Below are 14,855 nucleotides of genomic sequence, written 5' to 3'. Positions count from 1 at the left end.
ATGAGACACCAGTATTGACATACAAAGTATGAATCTGACATGCAACTTCATTTAAGAATGCAAGTTTCAATACTGTCATATGTTCCTGAAGCTTCTGGGTCAAATCATGACTCATGTAAGATGAATCAAGGATCGTCTTGTGGTTGCTCAACAGTAAAAAAAAAGTCCAGTCAGGGCACGTCTAGTTCCTAAGGACATGTTTCTTAGTCACAAGAAGGTGAATCACACATGACTCTGCCCCTTTCATTTGCACTCTGTGCTCAGTTTTCTTTTTATAATACCAAAGCCTTGTCATAATTCATTCTCATGAATATTAATTTGCTGAATAATGACTCTTGACCCGATGCTCTACATCAATTCAAGCTAAAAAGTTAAGGGACTTTGTGCTAAGAGGGTCAGTGTCAGTTTTTATTTTCAGTAACATGATAAGCTAGTCTAATATTCGTTAATGTTCAATGGTTTTTATTTACAATTACATTCTTTCATAAGTCTTAAATGTCCTGCTACTCGCCATGTAAACAATGGATAAATAAGGTCCAACTTCCGTCACAAAAACATCTTCAACCTGCATTCTCTCTGAACATGTGTCACAAGAGATGATCACTCTGAAGCATCTTTATACATTTATTAAATTAGATAAATTGCTTTTTCCCCCCCTGTGCTAGTCTGGAAAGATATTCAAGTTTAAACAAAATGCTATACTATACTGGGCACGGACATTAAAGTAGTTTCATTCATAATGAAACAAAAAACACTCGAGTCTCAAGTATACGTCAAAAGAGCAACTTTATTTGCTTTGTTGATGACAAGTTTAATCGACCTCCTCAATGGTCGGCCCGGAGTTGCCACCGGGCATACCATCGGGCATTCCACCGGGCATACCGCCTGGCATGCCTCCGGGCATTCCTCCTGGCATACCACCAGCACCCTGGTAGAGCTTGGTGACGATGGGGTTGCACACCTTCTCCAGCTCCTTCTGTTGATGTTCATATTCGTCCTTCTCAGCAGTCTGGAATCAAAGACACATTCCATCGTGAGAAACGTTTCATAGAAATATTCAAGACTGGGCAGAAGCCAAAAGTCATACCTGGTTCTTGTCAAGCCAGCTGATGACCTCGTTGCACTTGTCCAGGATCTTCTGCTTGTCATCGTCAGCAATTTTGCCAGCGAGCTTCTCGTCCTCCACAGTGGACTTCATGTTGAAAGCGTACGACTCCAGGCCGTTCTTAGCAGACACTTTGTCTCGCTGCACGTCGTCCTCAGCCTTGTACTTCTCGGCCTCGTTGACCATGCGTTCGATGTCCTCCTTGGTGAGACGACCTGTGACATCATTCAAGTTAGATTTTCAAACAACCGTTTTATCGCCTAAAGCTCCAGGTTCTCACCCTTGTCGTTGGTGATGGTGATCTTGTTCTCTTTGCCGGTGCTCTTGTCAACAGCAGAGACGTTCATGATACCGTTGGCATCGATGTCGAAGGTCACCTCGATCTGAGGAACACCGCGAGGAGCAGGTGGGATGCCAGTCAGCTCGAACTTGCCCAGCAGGTTGTTGTCCTTCGTCATAGCACGTTCACCCTCGTACACCTGTAGGTAGACACAAGTTTTAGACCCGCGACACACAAAGTCTTCCTGTATGCCAGCTCTGTGTCGCTCAGACATCCAAGGAAGGTCAATAAGGCCATCTTTGGTCTTTCGACCTCTGGTGGAAACTACGAATGTTAGGAATAAACGTCATCACAGCGTAACACAGGAGGAGCAGATGTTCTTTCACAGTTACCTGGATGAGCACTCCAGGCTGGTTGTCAGAGTAAGTGGTGAAGGTCTGGGTCTGCTTGGTGGGGATGGTGGTGTTACGCTTGATCAGGACAGTCATGACTCCACCAGCGGTCTCAATACCCAGAGACAGAGGGGTGACGTCCAGAAGAAGAAGGTCCTGAACGTTCTCGGACTTGTCACCAGACAGGATGGCAGCCTGGACAGCTGTGGGAGCAAGAAGAAACGTCAGCATCATCAATGAATGACCAAGTAGCAGACCAACTCACCAGCTCCATAGGCAACAGCTTCATCTGGGTTGATGCTCTTGTTCAACTCCTTGCCATTGAACAAGTCTTGGAGAAGCTTCTGGATCTTAGGAATACGGGTGGAGCCACCAACCAGAACAATCTCATGGATTTGAGCCTTGTCCATCTTGGCGTCACGGAGAGATTTCTCAACGGGTTCCAAGGTGCCACGGAACAGATCAGCATTCAGCTCCTCAAAACGAGCCCTGGTGATGGAGGTGTAGAAATCCACTCCCTCATAGAGAGAGTCGATCTCAATGCTGGCCTGGGTGCTGGAGGACAGCGTACGCTTCGCTCTTTCACAAGCGGTGCGCAGACGACGGACGGCTCTCTTGTTGTCACTGATGTCCTTCTTGTACTTGCGCTTGAACTCGCCAATGAAGTGGTTGACCATGCGGTTGTCAAAGTCTTCACCACCAAGATGAGTGTCACCAGCGGTGGACTTGACCTCGAAGATGCCATCCTCGATGGTCAGGATGGACACGTCGAAGGTGCCGCCACCAAGATCGAAAATGAGGACATTCCTCTCTGCTCCGACCTGAAATTATGGTGACAAAAGTAGTTAAGAATATGTTCATAATTAAGGGTAGGTATCATGACCAGTTTCCTAAATGAATTCGATTCATTAGGTTCTGAATTGATTAATTTGATAAAGAATTTGCTCTTGAATGATGAAAGTGGCGTACTTGCATTTTATATCTACAACAACTTTATTTATCTCATCAACAGTTCTACTTAATGTATGACTGACTGTAATTGTGGAGTTTCATGTGCTAAAATAAATAAACTAAATGAGTCTCAATGTGTACTTGAAGTACAACAGCACCATTTTAATAATAGAACATTTACATAAAACTGAAGTCCTGTGACCTTGAAAGTGGTGTTCATTTGTCACAGCGTGCGACTCTATAGTGAATGTATATTATCAAAACGTCCCATTTAACACGTTCATACATCCTAGGATTAACTTTAAGTCTATGTCTATGTTCCCAATGGTGTAGTTCGAGCACCTGAAAAAGCTTTTTGAAGCCTTCGTTTACCACAACCGTGTACAGGTTTAAAATTGAACTTCAGTCATTCTGATGGTCCGTGGAGAACCAGTTGTTACAAGTCGTGCGTGCATGTTATGCAGGCTAGTAAGCTTAAACCTGACATAAATGTGCCGCTTTGTGATAATGAAAAATAAATCAATAGTTGCACTTATCAAAATATACTTCACGTCATTAATGTCATACCTTCTTGTCCAGTCCATAAGCAATAGCAGCAGCAGTCGGCTCGTTGATGATACGCAGGACGTTAAGGCCAGAGATGGTACCAGCATCCTTGGTGGCCTGGCGCTGAGAGTCGTTGAAGTAGGCCGGTACAGTGACGACAGCATTGTTGACAGTCTACAAAGAAGTCAACATTAGCAGGAGCAAAGTCAAATAAATCATGTTTATTTTCGTGGAAAAGAACGCACCTTTCCGAGGTAGGCTTCGGCAATCTCCTTCATTTTGACCAGCACCATTGAAGAGATCTCCTCGGGGTAGAAGGACTTCTTCTCACCCTTGTATTCCACCTCAACCTTGGGACGAGTGTTGTCGTTGATCACATTGAATGGCCAGTGCTTCATGTCAGACTGCACAACACCATCGTCAAACCTGCGGCCGATCAACCTCTTGGCATCTGAGGAACACATTGTTGTCAACCAAGTGATCATCAATAAAGAAAGATTACAATGATTTGTTTGACGCCTTACCAAAAACTGTGTTGGTTGGGTTCATGGCGACCTGGTTCTTGGCGGCATCACCGATCAGCCTCTCGGAGTCGGTGAAGGCAACATAGCTTGGTGTGGTCCTGTTGCCCTGATCGTTGGCAATGATTTCAACCTTGCCATGCTGGAACACTCCAACGCAGGAGTAGGTGGTCCCCAGATCAATACCAACTGCTGGTCCCTTCGACATGTTTCCGGCCTTAAAGACAAAAACGAAACTACTTTCAAAAACTAGATCACAAATACGTGAGAACCTATTCAGATGATCCTAGTCAATGTCCAACTTAAATAATATACCATGGAAGAAAGAGTGATGTTGAAACAAAGCACAGAACTTTGCCCTTCGAGTCTGTATTATATTACAAAGTATTCTAAACTTTGATCTGAAGTAGAGAATCAAAACAGAAGTCTTCAAAGCCTGTATCTGAAAAGCCTTTATTAAAGGATAACAATATAGTAAAATGGGATATTGTGAGTAAATGAACAATGTATATTCACTAGTGATGGCGAGATGAAGCCTCATGAACCACTGAAGCCTCCTACCCGAGTAGTCCATCTTTGCGCAAATGATTCTGATAATAAAAAATGTGCTTGACTAACCCGTTTGCTGAAATACCTTATTAAATAAATATATATGCTTTTCAACAGTGCTTGGCATCAGTGTTTTTTTTCTCTTTTTTTTAATAATTTCACCAGCTTTGGAAAAAACTTGTTGCGTTTCAGGGCCACTTTTATTTTGGACTTTGCGGGAAGTTCCCGAGCGATTACCAAACCGGTGTAGGTACATTTTCGGTCCCCCCACTTCCTACTTGATGACGTCACACGACGCATATGCGAACATCTCTTTAAAATATATTTTTTGGGTTAAAGAAACGTCCACAGAACGTTTACATGATGTATTTAAATCAGGGATAAAAAATAAAAATAATAATAATAATTACTGAAGGTTTTTATGATCTGAACTACTTGCTTTGAAAAGCAAATTATTTCGGAACTAGAATGGAAAGTGAGCAGGTTGACGAAGATAGTCCTTTTTTCAATATAAATGTTTTATGTGTGGTGAAAAGTATCATGTAAACGCTCTGTTGACGTTTCTTTAACCCATAAAAAATTATTTCTAGAGACGTTCGCATATGCAGCGTGTGACGTCATCACGTAGGAAGTGGGGGGGGGGGGGAGAAATGGACCTTCACCGGTCACGTGACGTCACCACCTACGTAACCAACGCGTGAAAATCTTCCTGGATCACTCGACACGCGCTTCGAAGCCTCGACAAAGCCGGACACGTTTTAAATCAATAAAATGTCAAATGTTCATATTGTGCCTCTTATATTGCATGAATCGAACGATACCTAATTGATCCCACGAAGAAGAATCTTTTTTTTTTAACCAACAAAATACCATTTTAACATGAAAATGTCAATTTTTTGTCAAATACATACAAAATAATGTACGTTTCTTCAGAAATACAAAATGGAAGCTTAATAAAACCGTAAATGTAGTATTAACGAGATAAAACCGAAATTGTGAGACGCCGGTCAGGTGCTTGTTCTAGAACCTTCCAGAACCTCTTCCCCTCCCCCCGCAACGAGCCGCTAGTGACTCAGCTAAAGCTTCATCTTTTCCCGTTAAAAAACACTTCACATTCTGCCATTAAACGAGGGGAAACATACCTTGTATTTAAACGGATGCTGCTGCTGGAATGTGGACCGCCCGGTGGAAGACTAGCCGCTCACGATGCCGGTGAAAGAAAGAAGGAAAAGAAAAAAAAAACGGAACATGAGGGTCCCTTAACAGCCAATCAGAGGCGACGTCTTAATGCGATGGGTGTCGCTCCACCAATCAGGGTCGGGATTGGTGATGACGCCATTATAATGTGCCTGACTAAAAAGAATATTGAAAGTATACAATTAATTATTTCCCATTAAAAAAAAGGCTAATTATTAATTCTTTTTTACTTGAGGCAGTGTACAGAAAATTGTAATGTGCATTACTTTTTTTTTTTCTGCGGGGGATTTTTTATTTCTTATCCGGCTTTCGTGAGCGAATTTAAACGGTTATTTTTGTTATTATTTGTTTATTTAATGTTATAATCCTTCACCTTTTGGTCCTTTGTTTGGATCTGATGTAAGTAAGTAAGTAAGTAATTATTTGTTATAGAGTGCTTTTCTAGACCAGGGTCACAAAGCATTAAAAGAAATACTCAATAAAATATATACTTAAAAGATCAAGGCACATAATATGTGAGTGCATAGTTTGTACATGCTTTTTCTTTATCTCTAATTTAAAAATAAGTTTTCTGTATAAAATACAGGATGGTATTAAGTTGATTACATTTTTTCCTGTTTTTGTTTTTAAACTTTATGGTGTTTATCTTTAAATCAAAAATATTTACGAGGATCTTAATATAATCCAACTGATCCGATGTTGCTTGAAATTCAAAGTATATAAACAAAGATATAGTATGTGCGCTTGTTTTTTTATACATACGCTAGCACAATTGAAAAACAAAAGGGTATTTGTGACCCGATGTGTATTTATACAACATATTTTACCCCCACAAATTGAGTTTTGACTTATTTCTGTCAATCTATGAAACACAATGAAACATATATTTTACAGAAATAATCTTTATTAACAAAGGAAAAAACAGTTATCGTGAAACAAATTGTCATCCAAACAAGGATAAGTGAGTTGTGGCCTGTGTTTGATGGTTACAGCTCCGTCTCCTTGGCGTCGGCTTTGGTCGTCGTCGCAGTGTTTGTCTTCGCTTTGTTGTCGTCGTCTGGTCGTGGCACTTCGATGGTGTTCAGGGCGGTTGGATTCTCCACTTTGTACTGAGTAAACGCGGTTTTAAACGGACCTGCGGCAGAAAGAACATGGTCAAGAGTGAAAATAACTTTATTTAATATTGTAAATCGTGTTTTTAAATAATAATTTTAACCCGTTAGTCTTTAATCACATATGAATAAAACATCACATAGTTCAATAAATCAGATTTTAAGTAATCTCCTCACTCACCTTTTTGTCTTGAATTTTGTGAGGTTTTCTCCTCCTGGCTGGACTTGGATTTACTGCTTTCCTCTGATGGATCTGACACTTCATTGTCTGTAACAATAAAAACTATAATTTGTCTTCTTTTATTGACATATAAAAAAAATACAAAAAAATGTTCAAGAGAGATGTCTTTACCTTTCTTCCATGTATTGTGGGCTATTTTCAGCTTGACAGAAATGAAGACGACGACGATGACGAGGGTCAGGATGAGGCAGGTCACCAGAAAAATGAGCAACGATGGTGTTTTAGCTTCATTGAGCTGCTTATGCTTGTTGTTTTGACTCACTGGGAACAGAGAGTATCAACAGACCATTAATGAAGCTAAATGCAAGTTTATTTTTCTTGTGTTTTAATGTCAACTCACATGTTTCATTCCCCTCCACTGTGACGTTTGATGGTCCTGATGTCGTCATGATGGACGTTTGACCTTCTGCACACATTAGATTAGAGTTAGTATCCAACTCCTTATCCATGTAAAGTGAACAACCCATAATACCTGTTGCGTTTGTTCCGTTGACAGGAAGAGTTGAATCCAAGTACGAGGTGGAGGTTTTCTCAGCATCTGCACAAATGTTCAAATCAGTATTTCACATTTTTGGTTCTTGTCTATGTTTGTCTTTCCTGTAGCAAAATTACTGAAAAGTTCTTTTTACATTTATGTTGTTAACACTCAGGTTTGAGGGGGACGGGAGTCTGTCCCAGCTACTCAGGGCGAGAGGACTGAACTGTCAGCAAATCTTATTTATATTATTTTTTGTTTATTTAAATTTCAACTCCAACTAGTATTTTTTTTTATTGTTAGAAATTGTAATTATTATCTCTTTTTTCAGTACGTTTGTGGGATTTTCTTTTTAAATCCTTTTTTGTCATGGTCCACTAGAGCCTGAACTTTGGTTCTGTAGCATTAAAAAAAAAAGAAAAAGAAATCCAAATTTTCCATTTTTTTTGCCTTTTTGGATTTTTTTTTTCTAGATTATTTTCATTTCAGAAAACAAGATTTTCCAGATTCCAGGAAATGTATTTGGGTTCACAGCGCCCCCCCAAGGCCAGAACTTTGGTCTTATGACATTTTCCCCCCATTTTTAGAAATTTATATTTAACATTATCTGAGAGAATAAGTTTTAATATTTTGGGAAATCAATTTGTGTTCACAGGGTCCACCAGGATTACAGTTTTGTTCTGTGGCTTTTTGGACAGTTTCCCCCATTTTTCTAAACTTGAGATTAGACATTTTCAAAGAAATGTAATTGTGTCCAGAGAGTCCACCAGAGGGCCCTTGGTTCTTTGGCTTTATTGCTATTTTAATACATTTCTTTTAAGTTTTTTTGACATTTCAGAAAATCTCTTTGTGTTCAAAGGTTCCACCAGATCTGGAGCTTTGGTCTTACAACCTTATCGTCACATTTTTAAGAATTTAAAGACAATTTTGAAGCATTTTTTTTACATTTCTTTGTGTTCACAGGAAGTAAACTTTAGTGAAACACTCACAGGTCGTGGTGTGACCTGCAGGTGGAAACCCATCCCTGTGAGAAGAGGTTGAGGAAACTTGAGGAGGCCGTGAGGACGGATCTTCTGCCGTGGACACTCGTGCTGTAACGGACAAGTTCTCACCATTAAAAATTGAAAATAAATAACTTTGGAAAATATTTTTTTCGACGATCATCGGCAATTTTCTGAGGTTCTTGACAAGAACAGAGAGATGTCGCTCACCGTTTCGTCCGATGTTGACGAAATCCATCACCGTGTGCGACGGCAGAGACGGATGTCGAACCAAACACTTCACTGTGACTCTCCGTCCCGTCGTCTTCACCGGTAGAACGTCTGTCGAGACGAATTTCCTGATTCTGGGGTCGACCTGTGGGGTCACTGTGAAAATAATGAAAAAAAATTAGAAAAATGCTTTAATTAAACGCCTTAAAATGTCTTCAGAAGTCACACAAACTGGTCTGTAAAAGTCAAACGTGGACGACTCACTGAAGAACTCGGGCCCATCGTCGAATTTCCAGGAGATGCGCGGCGGCTTCCGACTTCCTGTGGCGCTGCAGCGAATGAATGTCTTTCCTCTCTCTTTCGTGACCCTCATTTTTGGAAAACCTTAAAGAAAAATCATACGTTAGAAGAATAATTACATTTAAAATAAGTTATCTTTTACACATAGAGTTTCATATTCTAATTGTAATAACTCAAAAATGAATTTGATATATACAATATCGTAGGACAATACTGAATTTAAACGGCTACAAATGAAAAAATATTGAATTTAGAAAATGTATTTTTTAGTTATTGGAATTACAATATCAAACTCTATGTGTAAAACTTAAGTTATTAATTTTGGAAATATTATCATTTTTAAGCAAATATCTTTCCTTTGTGACTCTCATTTTAGGATGACTTAAAAACAGACATTAGAAGAATAATCTGATGTAAAATATATATTTTTTTACTTATAGAGTTTGATATTCTAATTCCAATAATACAAAAATAAATCTTGTAAATTCAATATTTCAAAATAAATTAAAAAAGATATTATATAAAAAAAAAAGTGTTTTTTAATTATTGGAATTAAAATATCAAACTCTAAGTGTAATTTTTTTTTAAATTAATTTTCGAAACATTATATTTTTTAAGTCCAAATCTCTCTCTTTTGTGACTCTCATTTTAGGATGACTTAAAAACAGACATTAGAAGAATAATCTGATGTAAAATATATATTTTTTATTTATAGAGTTTGATATTCTAATTCTAATAATACAAAAATAAATGTTCTAAATTCAATATTTTTCAATGTTTAGCTTTTAAAATTCAATACGACAATAACAAGTATAACAGCTACACTAGACAAAACTAAATTGATAAGGCTACAAATAAAAAAAATATTGAATTTAGAAATAGTTGTTTTTAATTATTGGAATTAAAATATCAAACTCTGTGTAATTCTTTTTAAATTAATTTTTGAAACATTATAATTTTTAAGTCCAAATCTCTCTTTTGTGACACTCATTTTAGGATGACTTAAAAACACTGAGATTAGAAGAATAATTTGATTTAAAATAAACAGTTTTTATACATAGAGTTTGCTTCTAATTCCAATAATACAAAAATAAATGTTCTAAATTAAAAGAATTTCAATGTTTTGCTTTTAATCTCCAATTTAACAATAACTTGTATAACAGCGCCACCAGACAATACTGAATTTAAAAGGCTACAAATAAAAATATTTTGAATTTAAATAAATGTATTTTTAATTATTGGAATGAAAATATCAAACTCTATGTTTAAAACAAAAAAAAAAATCATTTTTCAATTATAATTTATTAATTGATTTTTCAGTTCAGAGCTCTGATTTCTCACCTAACACTTCCAACTCAACCGTCTTCTTCGACGGACGGGGGTCGAGCCCAGCGCAGGTGTACTCGCCGCCATCTTGGAAGGTGACGTCCAAAACGGCGAGGGTGAACCGGGCCGGGGACTGTTTGACGACGGAGAAGCGTCCGTCTTTTGAACCTGCCGGACGACTTTGAGTTTAAAAAAAAACAAGTTTCAAGCATGATGTCGGATGATTCGTTCGTACCGTTATTTTTGTTGAAAAACAATTTCTCTCCGCGGGGGTTCTTCCATTCGACGGTGCTCGTGGCGGGACATTTAAGGGTGAAGGTCCGACCCTTCCAGACGGTCACGCGCCGAAAGGCGGCGAGGGATCCTGCAGGAAGTGAAATAAACACAATCAATCTAAGCTCTTCAGACTCTGGGGCTCAGTTGGATCAAATGATCAGTAGAGCTGGATGTCATCAGCAAAAATATGGTAAGAAACATCAGGAAATCTCAAAAAATTTACCCAGTGGAGTCAAGTACAGCAAAAATAATGAAGGACCCAGAACATAACCTTGAGGGACTCCCCACAACAGATCTGAACTGATTCATTAGTAGTTGTTTTTTAAACAGGAAAAAAAGTAGTTTGTTCAATTGTTCAAAGGTATACATGGTTGTATTATTATCAATAAATATATATATTCTTATATATAAAAAAAGAAGAAAAGGAAGAAGAATACAAAGAAGGAGAAGAAGCATAAAGTAGTAGAATTTGTAGTAGAAATAGTAGTAGAAGTAGGTAAACTATAGGTATAATTATTAATAGAATTAGTAGTAAAATTAGAAGTTGAAGTGGTAAAAGTAGTAGTAGAATTAGGAGTATAAGTATAAGTAATAAAAGCAGTAACAGTATAAGTCGTAGAAGTAGAAGAAGTAGTAGTGGGAGTAGAAGAAGTAGTATAAGAATTAGTAGTAAAAGTAGAAGTATAATTAGTAGTAGAAGTAGAATTAATAGTGAAGGTATAAGTATAAGTAGTTGAAGTATAAATAGTAGTATAAGTATAAGTAGTAGAATTGGTAGTAAAACTACATGTAGAATTAGTTAAGTAAGAAACATCAGGAAATCTCTGAATGATTTTACCCAAGGGAGTCAAGTGCAGCAAAATAATGAAGGACCCAAGACAGACCCATGAGGGACTCCACACAACAGATCCAATGAATCATTAGTAGTTTTTTTTTAAACAGGAAAAAATGTAGTTGTTCAAAGGTATACATGGTTGTATTATTATCAATAAATCTATATTTCTTTGTTTTATTAAAAAAAAAACAGAGTCATTCAACAGCAGGAAGTGGAAAAGGCGCAGGTGATAAACAGGAAGTAGCACGAAGGGGGTAAAAACCTTTGATGTACACTTGACTTTCATTTGTTAGTTTGCGGTTAAGTTCTGCTTGTTTTAAGAGACTGAGAAAATTACAAAGATGGTCATGTGACAAAAAGCCAAACAGGAAGTGGTCACATGAGACCAGATGACTCACAGAAACTGCCGGTGGGAGAAGGAGGGGGTTGGAGGGGATTAAGGCAGGTGTTTGTGAGAGGGGTTTTTATTTGTTTTTCCTCAGACCCCCCGGTGGAATTTTAGGGGGTGGAATCAAGAGGTCACTATAAAGCCAGATGGTGGGAGGTTTCGATGGAGTTTATGAGTAACATTCAAATGATATAAAAAAGTTTAAGTAGGGGTCTGGGGGCGAGAAATCAAAGTAGATTAAAGCTCATGTTGAGATAATGATCTATACAGATGTCCGTGTTTAAGATAAGATAAAGAACAGAAATCAGGGATGAAAACAATAAGAGTAGGACTGATGACGAAGGAGAAGAAACAGAAATAATTCAGATTAATTGAGTTCTCAAAGATTGAAAACGCATCAGTACTACTTCCTGTTAGGTGGATGTACATGTTGCTGGTGTCAGATGAATGAGTTTAGACAAAAGTTCAACATCTTTAAAAAATATTTATATATATATGTTTTACACTCTTTGCTGCCCCCAAGTTTAAACTTTAAATTCATCCAATTTATTTATTAACGTAATAGATTATCATGTTTATACATATAAAGTATGTTAAATTGTGTGGAATGCTGAATCTGTAAACTGAAATGCTTGAAGGTATCAGTATTTCAAGTAAAATTTAGTGGAAACAGTTGAAATTATGCCAGGAAGAAGAAAGACTGATGTGAAAACGTTGAAATAAACTGAAAAAGATTGTAAAGAAGAAAAAAAAAGAAGAAAATGAAGAAGAATACAAAGAAGGAGAAGAAACATAAAGTAGTAGTTTTTGTAGTAGAAGTAGAATTACAATTAGTTGTAAAAGTATAAGTAGAATTAGTAGTAGAAGTAGTAGAATTAGTAGTAAAACTAGATATAATTATGAATAGAATTAGTAGTAGAAGTAGAAGTAGAAGATGTAAAAGTAGTAGTAGAATTAGTAGTAGAAGTATAAGTAATAAAAGCAGTAACAGAATAAGTAGTAGAAGTAGAAGAAGTAGTAGTAGAATTAGTAGTAAATGTAGAAGTACAATTTGTAGTATAAGTAGTAGAATTAGTAGTAAAAGTAGAAGTAGAAGTGGTAAAAGCAGTAGTAGAATTAGTAAGTAAGTAAGTAATTTATATTTATAGAGCACTTTTCAAGACCAGGGTCACAAAGCGCTTAAACAATCAGAACAATACTCATTCAAATATATACTTTAAAAGGTCAAGATAACACTGAGAACAACACAGGAGTTCCTGAAAATCATGGAAAAGCACAAATAAAAATGTCTTAAACGCTTTGAATCTTGAATCTTTGAATCTTAAGATGTTTCTTGAAGGAGTCAGTAGATCATCAAACACAGAGGAAGATCAGGAACCATCAGTAGATTCTGATCCACAGACCTCAGAGTAGTAGTATAAGTATAAGTTATAAAAGCAGCTACAGAATAAGTAGTAGAAGTAGTAGTGGGAGTAGAAGAAGTAGTAGAAGAATTAGTAGTAAAAGTAGAAGTAGAATTAGTAGTAGAATTAGGAGTAGAAGTAGAATTAGTAGTAAAGCTATAGGAAGAATTAATAGTAGAATTAGTAGTAAAAGTAGAATTAAAAGTGGTCAAAGTAGTAGTAGAATCAAGTTTAAACTTTAAATTCATCTCATGTATTTATTAACTTTTTATACATATATAGTATGTTAAATCGTGTTTTATTTATCACGCTTAACTCAGTCAAAAAATATATTTAGACAACTTTCTGTAATAATTATTTTACCATTTAAAAGACAAATATAAATAACCAATACGTCACAATAATCCACGTTGTTGTGGTATTTTAAGTCTCTTTTTTAATGTTTTCTAGATCAAAAGCAGAATATTGAAGGCCAACCAGACTCACCTTGAACGAGGAGCACGAGAACACAGAGCTGCAGCTTCATCTTCGTCTCTGCAGAGACTTTCCTCGTCTCGCTCTTTATGAGGCCTTTCGCTTCCACCACGTCACACGTCCGTAGTTCCACTTTTGATTCTACTTTCATGTGACTCAACCGTGAAAGTGTTTTGAGAGTGTTTTCGTATCACTCGTCAAGAGGAAGAAGTCAAGTTTCTACGGCTGTCAAATCTTAAATCCAGTGTATTTTAACCAACTAAACATTTGATTTTTTTTAATAATAGTGGGACACAGTCTTCATCCAACTGAGACAACGTACAGTAGAGCTGCTGATTCACTTTTAACAATAAAGGTTTTTAAGAAAATATGGTGGAAAATTTGCAATATGAAACACATTAAATAGTACTAAAATGCATGAAGCTGGACTCACTGGTGACAGTTGCTGAGAGGAGATGACTCGACAAACTACTGTCCATCATGGATGATGGAGCACGAATGCTCCTCCCATGATGCAACACTAATAGACTCAGGGACTCATTCATTCCTCTTGCTATTAGATCAGACCTGATCTTATAGCACTGTATTTATGTGGCCCTCGTAATGTCAAAGTATGATCATGTATAAATGGTACTAATGCATTAAAAAGTGTATTTTGTATTTATTATTGATTTACATTTTCTTACTTACTTTTTCCCTACTTTTTGTGTGTAATTTTTTGAGTATATATTAATCCCTCAAAATATTCTTTCAAGTTTATTTGAAGAAATGTTTTGAAAAAAACTCATATATACAAGAATAAAATTGCAGCTTATTTATCTTAATAAATGTTTTGGTCTAAGGAGAAATGTCCTTTTTTTTAGGGATTTTCTCGTCTTTCTTTTTGCTTGACGGCCCCTAACAACGTTCACAGAATTTAATGTGGCCCTTGAAGAATTTAAATTGCCCACCCCTGCGACGGTTGACCTAAGAATGGATGCAATGCTGGTGAAAGAAATCAAAGAAGGGATAAAAGGTCTCCAAGAAGGTCTCCAAGAAGTTTTCCAAGAAGTTCTCCAAGAAGTTCTCCAAGAAGGTCTCCAAGAAGTTTTCCAAGAAGTTCTCCAAGAAGGTCTCCAAGAAATTCTCCAAGGAGGTCTCCAAGAAGTTCTCCAAGAAGGTCTCCAAGAAGGTCTCCAAGAAGTTCTCCGAGAAGTTATCCAAGAATGTCTCCAAGAAGGTCTCCAAGGAGGTCTCCAAGAAGTTCTCCAAGAAGTACTCCAAGAAGGTCTCC

The 14,855-nt window shown here is 37.1% G+C and overlaps 2 protein-coding genes and 1 non-coding gene across 3 annotated transcripts; all 3 read right to left on the bottom strand.

Moving 5' to 3' along the window:
- Positions 1-767: 767 nt before the first annotated feature.
- On the bottom strand, positions 768-5,595 carry LOC148065993 (heat shock cognate 70 kDa protein-like). The gene is made up of 9 exons (XM_087806636.1): positions 5,487-5,595; positions 3,799-4,012; positions 3,520-3,725; positions 3,296-3,448; positions 2,043-2,598; positions 1,778-1,980; positions 1,386-1,584; positions 1,088-1,320; positions 768-1,009 (listed from the first exon to the last, which is right to left on the bottom strand). The coding sequence occupies exons 2-9, from the start codon at positions 4,001-4,003 to the stop codon at positions 812-814; spliced, it is 1,953 nt and encodes a 650-aa protein (XP_087662762.1). The 5' UTR covers positions 4,004-4,012; positions 5,487-5,595; the 3' UTR covers positions 768-811.
- Positions 1,648-1,743, bottom strand: LOC148065994 (small nucleolar RNA SNORD14). The gene has a single exon (XR_015713362.1). It is a non-coding gene; the product is annotated as a small nucleolar RNA SNORD14 (small nucleolar RNA).
- An 832-nt stretch (positions 5,596-6,427) lies between the features above and the next one.
- On the bottom strand, positions 6,428-13,733 carry crtam (cytotoxic and regulatory T cell molecule). The gene is made up of 11 exons (XM_087808052.1): positions 13,595-13,733; positions 10,442-10,570; positions 10,222-10,374; positions 8,845-8,964; positions 8,581-8,736; positions 8,359-8,460; positions 7,367-7,432; positions 7,235-7,300; positions 7,006-7,155; positions 6,835-6,921; positions 6,428-6,676 (listed from the first exon to the last, which is right to left on the bottom strand). Exons 1-11 carry the CDS (start codon positions 13,731-13,733, stop codon positions 6,528-6,530), a joined length of 1,317 nt encoding a protein of 438 aa, XP_087664178.1. The 3' UTR covers positions 6,428-6,527.
- Positions 13,734-14,855: the final 1,122 nt, after the last annotated feature.

Source organism: Callionymus lyra, chromosome 14, assembly GCF_982586985.1.
Source record: "Callionymus lyra chromosome 14, fCalLyr1.hap1.1, whole genome shotgun sequence".
Taxonomy (NCBI): domain Eukaryota; kingdom Metazoa; phylum Chordata; class Actinopteri; order Syngnathiformes; family Callionymidae; genus Callionymus; species Callionymus lyra.
This window is presented reverse-complemented; position numbering and strand designations above follow the sequence as displayed.

Excerpts from the sequence above, each read along its gene's own strand:
- LOC148065993 (XM_087806636.1), bottom strand. The coding sequence starts at position 4,003 with ATGTCGAAGGGACCAGCAGTTGGTATTGATCTGGGGACCACCTACTCC. Across the intron at positions 1,981-2,042 it reads AGCTGTTGCCTATGGAGCTG|CTGTCCAGGCTGCCATCCTG; the intron begins GTGAGTTGGTCT and ends TTGCTCCCACAG. Across the intron at positions 1,585-1,777 it reads AGCCTGGAGTGCTCATCCAG|GTGTACGAGGGTGAACGTGC; the intron begins GTAACTGTGAAA and ends GTCTACCTACAG.
- crtam (XM_087808052.1), bottom strand. The coding sequence starts at position 13,733 with ATGAAAGTAGAATCAAAAGTGGAACTACGGACGTGTGACGTGGTGGAA. Across the intron at positions 8,461-8,580 it reads CGTCAACATCGGACGAAACG|CACGAGTGTCCACGGCAGAA; the intron begins GTGAGCGACATC and ends TGTCCGTTACAG. Across the intron at positions 7,433-8,358 it reads TGCAGGTCACACCACGACCT|ATGCTGAGAAAACCTCCACC; the intron begins GTGAGTGTTTCA and ends ACATTTGTGCAG.